A 13,863-nucleotide genomic window follows, 5' to 3' on the forward strand; every position below is an offset into this window, starting at 1 on the left:
ACATTCTCTGCCTACGATCGAAGAATCAGTTATCAACAGTAGAGCATGAATATTCACATTATAGAAGCTCTTCACCAGTCGCGTTACCCCGGGGCAGAAATTAGAATGGATGAATTCAGACATCTCTTTCGTGTATATATACATAACGGGTATCCTCCCAGGCCATCAGCAGCGTACTAGACATGTATCATGATAACCCAACCCAAGACAAAAACTTAACCTTGTACCCATTTCACAAACACAGCATACTCCCACGACATAAACGCCAAACCATACGCTCGCTACAACATAGGCGAGCCTTTCCTACTCCACCCTAATGATAACCTTCCACTGTAATGCGCCAGCTTCACGAATAGCACAAGCCAGGCATCCTCGCTTTCGTCGACTGATGATGGCGTTCCAGCCCTTTTGGGCGCAAAGAGCACGAACCAGGATTTCCATGTCGGAGCCAAACTGTCGTTTTCTGGACTCGAAATGCATCTGTTCCGCAGCAGGAAAACTACCTCTTCGCTGAACAATATTATACTTTGAGGTAAGTCTCTCAATCGTGGGAGATTGAGGAACCTCGGACAAGTTGGTGATACAGTCAATAACAAGCACTCGTTCGCTACCCATACGCGAAGGTGAACGCCGGTGAGTTTGAGGAACAGCCAGAAGCTCCGAAAGGGGAGCATGCTGCCGCTTTAGAAGCTCCGAAATATGAATAACAGTGTAATTATAATATTTGTGTAAGGGATGGCCTGACCAGAGTTAGCTGCGAGACATGGGCCAGAAACCGTTTGGTCTTACCTGTTCTGTGAGCAGGTCGAGAACCTTGCCCAAACGTGTCAGACCCAGACACATCGATCTGCTGGATTGTCGGACTTGATGGCGACTTAACAAATCGAACACGATGAGACGGCGAGCATGGATGTGCCGTAACAAAGTTAATGTCATAGGACAGGGAGAATGAGAAGTTCTCAGCCGTAAATCCGTCAATCGACACAGCAAAGTTGACATTGGCTGGGAATGACAGCAACTCGGGTTCCTTGTTGCTCACACTCGCAGGGGGTGTCAGCTTGGTGAAGGGCGTGGACTGAATTGAGTTGGCCGGAGAAAGAAGCTCAAGCGACCGTAAAGTAACGCTGATCAACGGTGGCGGCGTAGAGTAGTTGTTCTCATGGGGAATTATAAAGTCGGCAGGGAACACAGAATATTCATCGGCATCTCCGAGGATGGATGATTCTCGTTCAACGCGCTTCTTTGCCCAAAGTCTCGCTTTCTTGCCCAGATGCGCCTTGTCCTCTGCTGTCTGTTAGCTTAATGCCCATCTCATCCGATACATAACACCTACCAGCCACTTCTTCTACTTCGATGTTGACCCAACCTTCATCTATGCCCAGGGGCAGAATGTCGCTGGAAACCCATCCCATACATTCGGCTGATCCCTGACCTGCCGCAATAACTCGGCCCACGATGCATGACGTGCTCCAAAAGCTCTTGCCAGAATAGACGAAACCTCCACAGAGGTTAGCGAACGAACCCAAACGCTCCATGGCTTTGCTATCGTTTTCGAGAAGCGTGGCCATCAGGAAATGGCACATGCCATCTCCAGGGAGTACCAGACCATAGATATATGATTTCGAAAGCCATCCGGAGGGGTGAAGCGCCGCTGCAAGCTTTCGTCGCTGTGGTCGAGTCTTGTCCTTCTGACTACCAGGACGATCCCAGGCACCAAAGTAAAGTCCCCGCTTAGATCCATTCGACTCGGAAGACTTTAATGATCTCTCAGAGGCATTCGTAGATGCAGGCTTAGGCACAGAATTAATAATCGATTGACGAGCGTTCTTCGCGATAAGTCCCTCGTATGTGTCGATGTTGGGCCAGAGTAGCTTCTTCGCAAAATGGGTAAGCCCATCTACCTGCTGTTGTGGGTTGCGGCCTTTAATAGTATAGGTATGGCTTGCTGTCGTCTTGTCTTCATGATGTTGACGGACGATAAATTTACTGAAGAGGGCGCCTAGCCAGCCGGTCGCAGGCGGAGGAGTAGTTGTTCCCTTTGTCTCGGAAGCGTCGCTTGGTGGATCCTCTTTGATTTTCTCAATCTCGATATTGTCGAGCCAGCTCCTGGCAAGATGAAGCGACCACTTGACCATGGGAGTGGCGGCTCTTTCGAAGTGAACAACATCTACAGGTCGGAAAGCTTCGACTCCATATTCTTCACCCTCGGTGATGGCATCTAATCGAATGAGGAGTTCGGTGGCAACAAGAATCTGCATGAGAAGCCAATACTTCTCCTCGGCCCGTTCGCCGGCACTACTAGCGTCGTGGATGGAAGAAGTATCCTCAAGTTCATCATTGTCTTCACCTCCCCAAAGAATCTGACCCAATCTGATCCTCCATTCGACATGGGTGAAGTCAAACCAAACATTGGCGGTGCCAAGACACTTGATCAAGGCATTAATCTGGTTGGTCAAGCTATAGTGGTCGCGCTTATCGACAACGGAATTGCATGGCCGCATGAAAGTGTGAAAGAGATCCTGATAAGTCTGGACGGAAGTTTTCTTTCGAAGATCATTGACCCGGTATAGCTCGGCGTTTCGCTTGAGACGATCTAGCAGCTCTGTCTCAGGGAGACGACGCAGGTAGCCCAGAGAGGAAAGCATGCGCTCACGTGCCTCCACAATGGCATGGGCCTTTTTACCAACGCTGTCAAAGCCGAATTGCTCTTCTTCGAGGGCATCGCCAACGGCGAGTTCGAGGGCAGCTGAGAAGCCCATGGTACCCTTCTCTAGACCTTGCATGCTCAACATGTTGGGACGTTCCCGACAGCGGATGAAGAAATGGGCCTTGCGAGAGTCAACGGCCTGTGCCCGGGCAGCGGCATCCTGATTGAGATCTCGAGTTAGATGAGGCCATGCTGTAAGACCACTCCAAGCTCTATCTTCAATTTGGACATGATCAGTGAGGTCGCGAATCTCCAATGCCTCATCAAAGGGGAATGCGACGCTGGGATTAGGGGCGCCAGAACAGTGGCCCTCGCTACGGGCAAAGTACTGAGGGGCTCCAGAGAAGAGCTTCTCGATCTCTGAGTCGGTAAGAGTAGACATGATTCTATTCAGCTTCAAGACGGGCTTGGACGGAGGAGAAGTGGCATTTTCCTTGTCGGACAAGGCACCCGAGTTCGGCAGAGGAGGTGGAGGAGGAAGAGGCTTGTTCTGATCTGGTGGTGAACGCGGGGAAGTGAGAGCCCGTGGTGGTGAGTGTGACGGCGACTGTGACGATGAAGGCGTCTTAGTCCCTTGAGATCTGCCTGTAGAAGTTCGAGGTGGGGCTTTACGACGGAAGCCTCGGTCGGGAGGAGCGGCGCGTGGCGGAGGAGAATGCGGGGAGGAAGAGAAGGCTTTGGTTGGACTTGTAACAGTTGATGTTGTCTGTTTGCAGCGAAGGGAGCAATTAGTTCTGAGACAGAAGTGCAGTACAGTACAGTACAGAGGGGGAGGGAAGCAATTGAGGGAACAGACAGGGTCACAAGGAACTAAAATATAGTGCTAAAAAGGAAAAAGAGTCACCGAGTCAATTGACATGAATGACCGGACATTGGACCATCATGACATCTCTAAGCCGGATAATACCATCGGTCAAAGGCGCCCCCGAACTGAGCCCATTGAGGGGCCAATTCAGGGCCCTGAACGGCAATCGCATGACCTGAGAGAGAAGATCGCCCTAGCACGCGACAGTGGTTGGCTGGCCTGAGCTGGGCTGAGCAGTGGTCTGATCTTCCATTGTCTCTCAGAATGCGCTTTGATCAGGGATGACTTGCAGTTATGAAGGAGATGGTGGGTGTCTCATCAGGAATAATTCCAGTAAATAACTTATCAAAATCTTGACTTACATCTCCGTTGCCCTTTTCCTTGTCTCGCCCAGTTCGATCTTTTACACGGTTCCTCGCTCGTGCAAGTAAACCATGGAGTAGATAGTCTGGCCTTGTAAAACGACCCCCGGTTGATGCAGATGCACCAATGGCACCAGAATCGTCAATGAGATCGTTCTCATCGTTTTCGTTTGGAACATCTCCATCAGCAATTGGAGATTTGGTCGATATTATGCTGGTGGTGGCTGTAGTTGTAGTTAATGTGGCGCCGCTCTGGGGTAGTAGTAGTGCCCGGGACCTTTGCCGTTCATGTCGCTTTTGCGACGGCGCATCCTTATTCTCAGCAGTCAATTTTGGCCCTGATTTGTTGGTGGTGTCGCTGAAACTGCTCGTGGCAGATGGCCGTGGAGACGGCCTTGGTTTGCTCAATGGCATACTGTGATCTTGTTGCGATGGATCGCGGGTCTTCCATGTAAGAACAGTTAGTGTCGACGCAATGCGGGCATCCGCCGCCGAAGGATCAGATTGATCTTGTTGATCGTGGGCAGGTCGACCTGGATACAAGCACCATCAAGCCCACTCCGGATAAAGGAGACAGGCTATAAAGCAACGGCTTCTTGTTTGATGGGTTTCTCTAACTACTGCCGCCGTCAGTCAGTTAGGTGCTCCTTTGTCTGCGTTGCGTGGGTTGTTGGACTGCGGTCTGAACTGGCACCAGAACATCCAGCTTTCAACAACTCCCCAGGCATTTGTATTGGAATACGAAAGGGGACTCGAGGTTCAAAAAGATGACTCGGCGGAGAACAGAATGGAGCCATTGCTGTCATTGCATCCGTATTGCTATACAAATATAGGTCTTTGTTGGTTGATCCACGTACGTACGTATGAATATGCTAAGCACACAATGCTTTCCCTTTCCAGGAGTTCAACGGCTGTCTCAGGTCATTGGTGCACAATCCCATGCAGCAGATATAATCCCCTCTCTCCCGAGTCTCTCTTGTGTCCGCTTCTTTTCTTGTTCGTGCAACATGCAGCTGTCCCCACGCGTGGATATCCAGGAAGCCTTGGAAGCGTGGGCCTTGAACCAACCTGGACGATCGTGGATTGCTGTATGTACCTGGGTAATATGGGTAAAACGGAAGATCTGCGATTCGAATCGATGTGAGTAGATACAGGTCCGAATCCAATATGGAAGCCGGCATAGCACCCAGGACCCGGTCTATATACATACTGTATGGTACAGTCCTGTACGCTCCAGTCTTACAGAGCAGCGGAGTGCGGAATACCCAATGATTAGAACAGAAGTTTCAAAGGCCCCCGGCATACGTGGGCAAGCATTGATCCTTGCAAGAGAAGGTGGACGCAATCTATCAATCATGCCAGAGTTCGTCTGCCGTACGAATGTTGGCAAACATCAAATTAGACTCACTAGTGTGTGTTACATGGGAAACATGCTAAGAAAGTTATACTTAGCCCTTGTGATGTGCGTCAAGACCCGACTATAGAGTTCATTATGTAACAAGGTAGGTATATGAACTGCTACGGTCGATGTTGTCGTAGAATGGCAGCACTGTACGTAACCAGGGTTCATTTCCTGTCATCCGGAGGGAGGCCTTTTTAGCCTCAAACTCGAGAATCCTGATGCTGGAAGTTGCGGGAGTTTGTGGGCCTCTCTGGCGGAAGCCAATGTATAAAAGTGGAGGGAGTAAGACGACGTGTTTCGAAACCGCCGTTGCGAGAAGCGAACCAGGGAGAATTCGCCGCTTCGGCAAAGGCCTGGCATTGTAAAGCAAAAGTCACAAGACAAGACAAGGTATAAATAAGCCTTTCAAGGTGAATAAACGGTCAAGTTGGAAATCCCTCGTTAGTTTCGGAATGTCATCTTGCCGAAAATAGTACAAATCATATCGGAACTTTAGATCGATATCGCGCTTGGTCAGCAACATTAGTTCTGATAATCTGAGACTTGGGACTTCTTGAGATCAGACATATGATCGATACTTGACGTGTTTGCCATTGACCATGTATCAGCCTTGCAGTCCTTACAACCTTCTTCCAAGTCAGAGTAACCCTGAATGTTGAGCGTTTTCGTTACCCGCATACGGATACTGGTCAAGGATAAGGACGTGCGCACGTATTTTGTACGTGCGTTCCGTTTTTCCTGCGCTGCCCCGTATGAACCTTGTTTGTTATTGACCAAGCAGAAGGAGCTCACATTCGCAACTTTGTCCGTTACAAGTTTGGACCGGAAATGCTGCTCAATTGTGTTGGTAGCCGATATCTATGTGTGATCCTCAATTGTCATGACCACCATGAGGCCTTTCCGTGAGCTTTTCCAACGGCTCCTAGCGTTTCCACTCCGGCCACCACCATTTTCGTCGTCAATGGGGCCCTTGTGAAACAAGGGGCGCAATCCAGCTGTAATTGTTCGGCCCATTAAACCTTCGAAACACGCGGCTACTTACAGCTACGGATTTATTTGCCTTTCCCATCCCAATTGTTCATGCCGGACATTGGGCATCGCGCGGACCCCGTGATAGTCCCGTAGTGACGGGAAGCACAGTAAAAGGAAATCGGGTAACGGGATAGCCGCGAGGGCGCAGACTCCAGCCCACTTGACCCATGTTGGTATGCTTCTCTTCTTCTTTCTTCCCTTCGAGGCATGACAGAGATGCCTGCACTTCCCCCAGCCTATGTGTATCAATCGTAATTTCGTTCACGATGTCTTGCCTCACTCAAGACCATCCCGAATGCGACATACCAGTAATGATCCCTGCATCTTGTCGATTCCACGGCCCGTCACGCTCCCAGTTGATCAGTCGATGAAACAGAACATCTTTCTTGAATCAAGGTAAACTGCTCCCCTAGCCCTTCAGCGGAAGTCGGTAAGTGGGAGATCTGGGACGCCCAGGCATTGGTAAGACTTAATATGCATGTTTCGTAGCTCAAGCTGGAGGCGTGTCATGCACAACCACAAGTAAATACTTGGGATCGGGTACAATGACCAATTCTTGCTTCCTTGTTCGTAACCGTAGAAGCTTCAGCTCATCCTACTGAGTGTTAGCTATGAGCCTGTAACGCCTGTGATGATCCTCACTTCACCATCCAGCTCCTGAACCAAGCTTCCGGAGCTATTCACATAGTTCCAGACAATCGCGGCGAATTGCTCGACTCCTTTCGTTTCGCTCTCCTCTAGTGCAGGACCTTCATTGGAAAATGATGTTGCAGTCGACGTGGTTCGCGTCTTAGAGGTCTGGAGAGCGTCGATTTGTCCGCTGGTTTTCAGGATAGCGCCGGTGGTTCGGTCAAGAACGATGCTGGCTTTAACACCAGGTTTCTTTGACAATCGGCCGAGCTTCTCCTCAAGGGCATCGTGGCCATTTGTCTGTCCATTTATTAGCCTCGCAAAATATCTCAAGACTCTTTTCGTAGCATACCAGTGAAGATTCAGCCATTCTGGTATAGTAGCTTAATATGATGATATTTGATACCGCTGGTTGTCGCGATGTATTGGTCTAGCGTGGTCGGACCTTGCGTTAAGGTGACGCCGCGGGGCAGGATGGAGGTTCTGCCATCCGACACCGCCAAAATTTTAGAACCCCAACAGGGAAAGTAGATCTTATCAGTTGAAGATCAAAGACTCCAAACCTCAGTACTCCGTATAACAAAGGTTATCTTGGGATTGACCTGACATTGCGCGGTATCCGAACTTTACTTGTTCTTTTATACATCTGTTCTAGTGGTCTCGACAAACCGACATCATGGGTTCCAGCAACAAGAAGAAGCGCGAGAAGCAGAAGGACTTCCAGGTATGATTTTAATCACTACGGAATTGATGAAGTGCAACTCACCAACAGGATGCAGAAGCCGAAGTTCAAGGTGGGGAAGGATAAGCCAAAAGCGTCCAATTTCACAGATACAAGTTTCAAGTCAAAGGGTGAGGAGATTTGTGTATGTTTCCCTTCAATTTACTGATGGGTCATAGCTATTGTGATGGGGCATCAATCACTCTCAACAGTCGCCCCTGATGTCGTTCAACAGTTCAAACATAATCTCTCACTCGCCTCTTCTTCAAAGTCAGATAAACAAAGACGAGAAGCATTGGCTTATCTTACTTCACAACTTTCAGCAGAACCCCCTGTCAATCCAGTGGGAACACATGCGGTTCTCGCCAAGCTGCTTCCACTCATCTCAGATAGCTCGACGCCAGTTCGAAGTCAACTTCTCAAGCTTTTCAGAGAATTACCTGCCGAAGAGGTCAGACACAGTGTGGAACAAGCCATCATGTTTATCCGGGCGGGTATGACGCACCTCTCGGCGGACATCAGCAATGACTCTCTTGGTGTAATGGAATGGATTTTGGATGTTGCAGAGAACGACTTAATCGTGTGTCCTGGTGGTTGGGTGAAGACCCTAAACAGTTTCTGTGCCATGATGGGGTGGGCATTGACAAATTCAAAAGCCGGATGGTCTTCTGGTTCAAGGTCCGGTCTGCGGGCAAAGGATGCTTCGACATATGCCCGACAAATCGCCACGCTATCACGGTTCGTGGGGGCTGGTCTTCGGCCTGAAGCTGAGATTCCCGAGGAGGAGTCAGAGATATGGGACAACTTGTATCGAATCCCACAAGACTCGAATGCATTCGAATATCTCAACCTTTATGGTACTCGACGAGACGAAGAGGGAGAAATGTATTCCAGTCGGGATGCCAGACAACGAGTATTTGAGCGAAGGTTCTTGGAGGCAGTGCTGAAGGGTACAGACCAAGCGAAAAAGGAGGGTGGTGCTACTGGTCGAGCGGCAGCTGGCCTCGACAAAGTTCTTCAAGACGGAATGGGCGAATATGAAAGTTCGACGGCAATGGATACCCAGGATCTCCTGAGCCTCTGGTGAAAGGTTCAAGCTGACCTCATAATAAAATTTACTGGTTTATTACGTGAAAAATAGTCACCCACCCTGTTCGAGCTCAGCGTTGTTGTTAGTAACAACTTTTGTGTGATCACTACAAGTCTTGTCTACATTGAGCTGTGTAACTTGCGACAGTACAAAGATCTGGATTTCTTGTTTGTACTGAACGCATCTGGGCCAATCGAAGAATATCCAAACGGGTTACTACATACCTAGCTAGGCTGATTGGGTAGTGTTTGGTGTTTGAGTGTTTAGACCCAAACCCATCAAGTTCCTCCAAATTTGAAGATGTGATAACCTTATGGAAATAAAATCATCATTGTCTGATCTTGTAGCTCTGCAGTTTACTGGAACCCTAGAGCATACCACATGCTAGCGGTTCCTTCATACTGCGATGATGTGATAGCAGACCAGCATTGTATTCATGGCAAAGGCATAACTTATTGTTAGTATTTCATTGTAGATATGCAGAAGTAAAGTCACAATCACAAGAACAACATGGGCAGCCATTGTTGTCACTAGCAATATTTCAGGTGAATGTGATAAGGTATAAACATTTGGTATCAATATTGTTCCTCAATTCGTCAATCGTCAATCTACAACTTGACATCAGAGCTTTGTAGATTTCAACCAACTCCAAACTGTTCAACATCAAGAGTGAACACTCACAGAATAATCCTTCTCCGTATTCACTCACCAGAAACGATCTCTACTCCTAGGGGCTTGAGCCTCCAATCTAGGTACAGTTTCCCTTTGTTGTGTAGATTCCTGGAAGTAGCTTAGCACTGGCAGTGGCGACCGGCCGGCAAACTGCTGCCCTCTGACACGGGCAACTGCCTCGAACGGCAAACAAGAAGCAATTCCTCTCTGCGGGCACTTCCATGCATTAATCCTGAGGAGCCCGTGATTCACAGCACGCACAGTCGGCGCAGGCAGAAGTACAAATAGCCACTCCTCAACCTCTCTTCTCTTCCCTTCTTTCTTTCCCCTTCCTTCTTCACATCTGCATCTCGCCCTCGCTTGAGAAGAGTCGGATATTTCTTTTTCTTCTTCGACTATAACATCAGGAGAGCTACAAAGAGGTGTAGTCGCTACCTATTGTTTTGTCAGGAAGTCGTTGCCTGGTATGTTTCTCTTGTTTACCTCCCCATCCCCCGTCGTGTTTTGGCCTGTCTCTTTTCTTCTCCTCACGCCTGTTTTGCCTTTCACACTTTCTTATTTGCTTCTCGCATTGCGTGTGATTCCTCAATTCTTGTAGAAACTTAGCTGACCTTCCTTCTCAAAGCACGTCGTTCATCTTTCGTTTCGACCCGCCTATCTGAATCAACCTCTCTCGTCTCGAGACTTTCCAACTCCGAAGTCAGTCATTCAATTTCTCATTCCCCATTCCACTGTTTTCATTATCTTTGAAATATCCATCTAACTATACACCCACAGAAAACACCACCATGGCGGACACTTTCGGTACCGCTGCCATGAGCGAAGGCGCTCCCTAGCGCTGACCAGAAGGAACCAAACCGCAACTCCGGCACTCAGGGATACGATGCGTCGCAAGGCAAATGGACTGAGCCCCAGGCTATCTACTACACCTACATGGCTACCAGTGGTGGTGACCAGCAGTGGGGTTGTAACGCTCGTGCCTATGCCTGGCAGGATGAGTATGGTGATGTCGGTCCCAAGTATCCCGAGCTCGAGCTCGAATTGTTTGGAGATCCCACTATTCGTCACGACCGAGTTGGACTCGACTTTTCTCAGTAAGTTGATACATGCTGCTGGCTTGTGTGTCATCTAACCCTGTCATAGAATTGAGAGCATTGAGGTTCAGCAGGAGGGTCCGACCAAAATCGATCCCATCAGTTCCTTCAGGGACGCTGGCGTCCACCCCGCCATGCTTGAGAACATCGAGCTTTGTGGCTATGAGAACCCGACGCCCATCCAAAAATTCACTATTCCGTCTATTTTAATGGGACACGATGTCATTGGCATCGCCCAAACAGGTATGTGTGACCCTTGACGTGCTTACCGGCATCGCTAACTTGCATTTAGGATCTGGCAAAACTGCTGCGTACCTTATCCCCATTCTCAGCAAGCTCATGGGCAAGGCCAAGAAGCTTGCTGCGTTTCGTCCCAACCCCTTGACGTTCCGCGAGGGTATTGACGAGGTCACTGCTGAGCCACTTGTGCTCATTGTGGTTCCCACTCGGGAGTTGGCGGTCCAAATTTTCAATGAAGCTCGTAAGCTTTGTTATCGTACCATGCTGCGTCCTGGTGTCGTCTATGGCGGTGTTCCTGTCAAGGAGCAGACCCTTCTTCTCCAGAAAGGATGCGATGTCCTGATCGGAACACCTGGGCGCCTGGTAGATTTTATTCAACGCCCTAAAGTCTTGACCCTACGACGCCTGCGTTACATGGTGATTGATGAGGCCGATGAACTCCTGAATGATGACTGGTCCGAGGAGCTTAACCCAATCTTGTCCGGTGGTGGTAAGTACAACAATATCTATACGCAGACGATCAGAAACTAATTATTCAACAGAACAGGATGAGGGCAACGTCAAGTTTAGCCTTTTCTCCGCCACGTTCCCCAAGGCCGCTCGCGACCTGGCCAAGAACTATCTCGCGGCTTCTCACGTCCGATTCCGCGTTGGCCGAGCCGGAAGCACTACCGCCAACATCAAGCAAATTGTTCTGCAGGCTGAAGCCCACGAGAAGAAGGAGCTTTTGGTCAAGCTGCTTGAGGAGATGCATGGTATCCGTACCATCATTTTCGTAAACAGTCGCCAGGCAGCTGACAACTTGGACGATTTCCTGTTCAACATGCATTTGCCAGTCACGTCGATGCACAGTGATCGGACCCAGCAGGAGCGAGAGGCCGCGATGCGGGCTTTCCGCTCTGGAAATGCTCCGATTCTCATTGCTACCGGAGTGACTGCCCGTGGCATTGACGTGCAGAATGTCCTGCATGTCATCAACTACGACATGCCATCTATCGACTACGGCGGCATCGAGGAGTACACTCATCGGATTGGTAAGATTATCCTCTTCTATCTGGGACTCCCTAACTAACATGGCTAGGTCGAACTGGTCGCATCGGCCATCGTGGTGTGGCCACGTCTTTCCTTTCGGAGCGTGATGAGCCGATGGCCAGTGTTCTCACCCGAACACTGCTGGAGACTAACCAGGAGATCCCTGACTTCTTGCAGCAGTATGTTCCCGAGGGTGAAGCTCGCAACAACTTGAAGTTTGAGGCCGATTCTGACTTCGACCCCAACGACTATGCTGGTGCTGGCGACGCCTGGGGAGGGGATGCCGGCAACGATGCTGGCAATGCCGCTACCGGGGATGCTTGGGGTGGTGGTGGTGATGGCGGCAACACTGGTGGCGGTAATGCTTGGGGTGCGGACAACGGCGGTAAGACTGGTGCTGGGGATGCTTGGGGCGCTGACACTGCTGCTCCCGTTGCAGCTTGGTAAATTTGAGCATTCGTGAGCGGATTACTGGTCAAGCTATGAATGAAGTTGTTATCGACTTCATGGGACATGCGATTTTGGGACAGGGTGAGCACGGCTTTCAGTTGCCGGAGGGCTGAAAAGGAAGCATTGTCGACAGGCTGTTCGAATGATCGGATTGTTCTAGGAGATCTCCTAGGTAGATAGATGCACAGAATCTCGCTGAATGGTACCTTGGTACTTTATCTATGCCTTTGCCTACGTTAAATGTGTTTTGTTTGACCTTTACTTTAGGCAATGGGGAATATAAGACTCCATCAGCATCTCTGAAATCGTCGAGTCACAAGCAAAATAGACGTCAGAAATCAATGGCAAATGCTTTTCTATTGCAGAAACCGTAAAGCTTTGTTCATGCTCACATTACACACAATCTCATGCTATATAAGAAATCCCTTGACGAAAAAAGAGAGGACAGCCGGTTGATGGCCCTTATGTAATGACGCCGGACCCAGCTGATAAACAGTTGCTCGAATTTGTCATGACCAATCGCAAAAAAAAAAAAAATCGCTTTCCCTTTTGTTCTTTCTTACTCTCATTCTTCCTCTTCTTAGACAACGGGACCAGCCTTGACGACATCCTCGGTAGCCTCGCTCTCGTACTTGGTGAAGTTCTCGCGGAAGAGCTTGCCCAGCTTGACAACCTCGGTCTTGAAGCTGTCCTCGCCAGCGGTCCAAGCCTTGGAGGGGTTGAGAAGCTCTGAGGGAACGTTGGGGCAGGTCTTGGGAACCTGGAGGTTGAAGACCTCATAGTTCTCATACTCGACATTGGCAAGTTCGCCAGAGTGGATGGCATCGAGAATGGCACGAGTGTACTTGAGAGGGCATCGCTTGCCACCCTGAGCGAAACCGGCACCAACCCAACCGGTGTTGAGGAGCCAGGCGTTGGCCTTGTGAGTCTCGATCTTGTCGGCAAGCATCTTGGCGTACTTCATGGGGTGCAGAGCAAGGAATGGCTGGGCGAAGCAGCTGGAGAAGGTAGCCTGGGGCTCGGTGACGCCGTCCTCAGTACCGGCCATCTTGGAGGTGTAACCAGAGATGAAGTGGAACATGGTCTGGTTGCGGTCGAGCTTGGAGATAGGGGGCAGAACACCGCGGGCGTCACATGTGAGGAGGATGATGTTGGAGGGGGAGTTGGGAGACAGGCAAGGAATCTTGGCGTTGGAAATGTACTCGATGGGGTAGGCACATCGGGTGTTCTCAGTGAGGGTGGCATCGTCGTAGTCGACCTCACGGGTGAGAGGGTCGAAGACGACGTTCTCGAGGACGGAACCGTATCGGATAGCGCCAAAGATATCGGGCTCCTTCTCGGCCGACAGGCCAATGGTCTTAGCGTAGCAACCTCCCTCGATGTTGAAGACACCGTTGTCGGACCAGCAGTGCTCGTCGTCACCAATGAGAGCTCGGTTGGGGTCGGCGGAGAGAGTGGTCTTGCCAGTTCCAGAGAGACCGAAGAAGAGTGTAACATCGCCGTTCTTGCCCTCGTTGGCAGAGGAGTGGAGAGTGAGGACGTTGTGCTTGATAGGCATCTCGTAGAAGAGGACAGTGAAGACACCCTTCTTCATCTCACCAGCGTACTCGGTACCGAGAATGACCA

The 13,863-nt window shown here is 49.9% G+C and overlaps 5 protein-coding genes across 12 annotated transcripts; 2 read left to right on the forward strand and 3 right to left on the reverse strand.

Moving 5' to 3' along the window:
• Positions 1–87: 87 nt before the first annotated feature.
• On the reverse strand, positions 88–5,662 carry FOXG_03414 (uncharacterized protein). Of its 8 annotated transcripts, XM_018381130.1 has the most exons (5): positions 4,732–5,559; positions 3,875–4,494; positions 1,334–3,413; positions 790–1,284; positions 88–740 (listed from the first exon to the last, which is right to left on the reverse strand). In XM_018381130.1, the coding sequence occupies exons 2-5, from the start codon at positions 4,286–4,288 to the stop codon at positions 304–306; spliced, it is 3,426 nt and encodes a 1,141-aa protein (XP_018237547.1). In that variant the 5' UTR covers positions 4,289–4,494; positions 4,732–5,559; the 3' UTR covers positions 88–303. The 8 variants fall into 8 exon arrangements, with proteins under 8 accessions (XP_018237547.1, XP_018237546.1, XP_018237549.1 ...); XM_018381129.1 differs by having other exon boundaries at positions 3,875–5,662; XM_018381132.1 differs by lacking the exons at positions 3,875–4,494; positions 4,732–5,559 and having other exon boundaries at positions 1,334–3,553.
• Positions 5,663–5,706: 44 nt separating this feature from the next.
• FOXG_03415 (uncharacterized protein) lies at positions 5,707–7,365 on the reverse strand. The gene is made up of 3 exons (XM_018381137.1): positions 7,291–7,365; positions 6,951–7,238; positions 5,707–6,903 (listed from the first exon to the last, which is right to left on the reverse strand). The coding sequence occupies exons 1-3, from the start codon at positions 7,306–7,308 to the stop codon at positions 6,799–6,801; spliced, it is 411 nt and encodes a 136-aa protein (XP_018237554.1). The 5' UTR covers positions 7,309–7,365; the 3' UTR covers positions 5,707–6,798.
• A 122-nt stretch (positions 7,366–7,487) lies between these two features.
• On the forward strand, positions 7,488–8,976 carry FOXG_03416 (uncharacterized protein). Its single transcript, XM_018381138.1, has 3 exons — positions 7,488–7,662; positions 7,718–7,790; positions 7,839–8,976. Exons 1-3 carry the CDS (start codon positions 7,615–7,617, stop codon positions 8,744–8,746), a joined length of 1,029 nt encoding a protein of 342 aa, XP_018237555.1. The 5' UTR covers positions 7,488–7,614; the 3' UTR covers positions 8,747–8,976.
• A 1,378-nt stretch (positions 8,977–10,354) lies between these two features.
• On the forward strand, positions 10,355–12,461 carry FOXG_03417 (uncharacterized protein; the record flags this gene model as incomplete). Its single annotated transcript, XM_018381139.1, has 5 exons — positions 10,355–10,515; positions 10,565–10,758; positions 10,808–11,245; positions 11,298–11,789; positions 11,837–12,461. The coding sequence occupies 5 exons, from the start codon at positions 10,355–10,357 to the stop codon at positions 12,232–12,234; spliced, it is 1,683 nt and encodes a 560-aa protein (XP_018237556.1). The 3' UTR covers positions 12,235–12,461.
• Positions 12,462–12,580: 119 nt separating this feature from the next.
• On the reverse strand, positions 12,581–13,831 carry FOXG_03418 (phosphoenolpyruvate carboxykinase; the record flags this gene model as incomplete). The annotated part of the gene is made up of 1 exon (XM_018381140.1): positions 12,581–13,831. One exon carries the CDS (start codon positions 13,829–13,831, stop codon positions 12,818–12,820), a length of 1,014 nt encoding a protein of 337 aa, XP_018237557.1. The 3' UTR covers positions 12,581–12,817.
• Positions 13,832–13,863: the final 32 nt, after the last annotated feature.

The sequence above is a fragment of the Fusarium oxysporum genome, chromosome 8, assembly GCF_000149955.1.
Source record: "Fusarium oxysporum f. sp. lycopersici 4287 chromosome 8, whole genome shotgun sequence".
NCBI classification, from domain to species: Eukaryota; Fungi; Ascomycota; class Sordariomycetes; order Hypocreales; family Nectriaceae; genus Fusarium; species Fusarium oxysporum.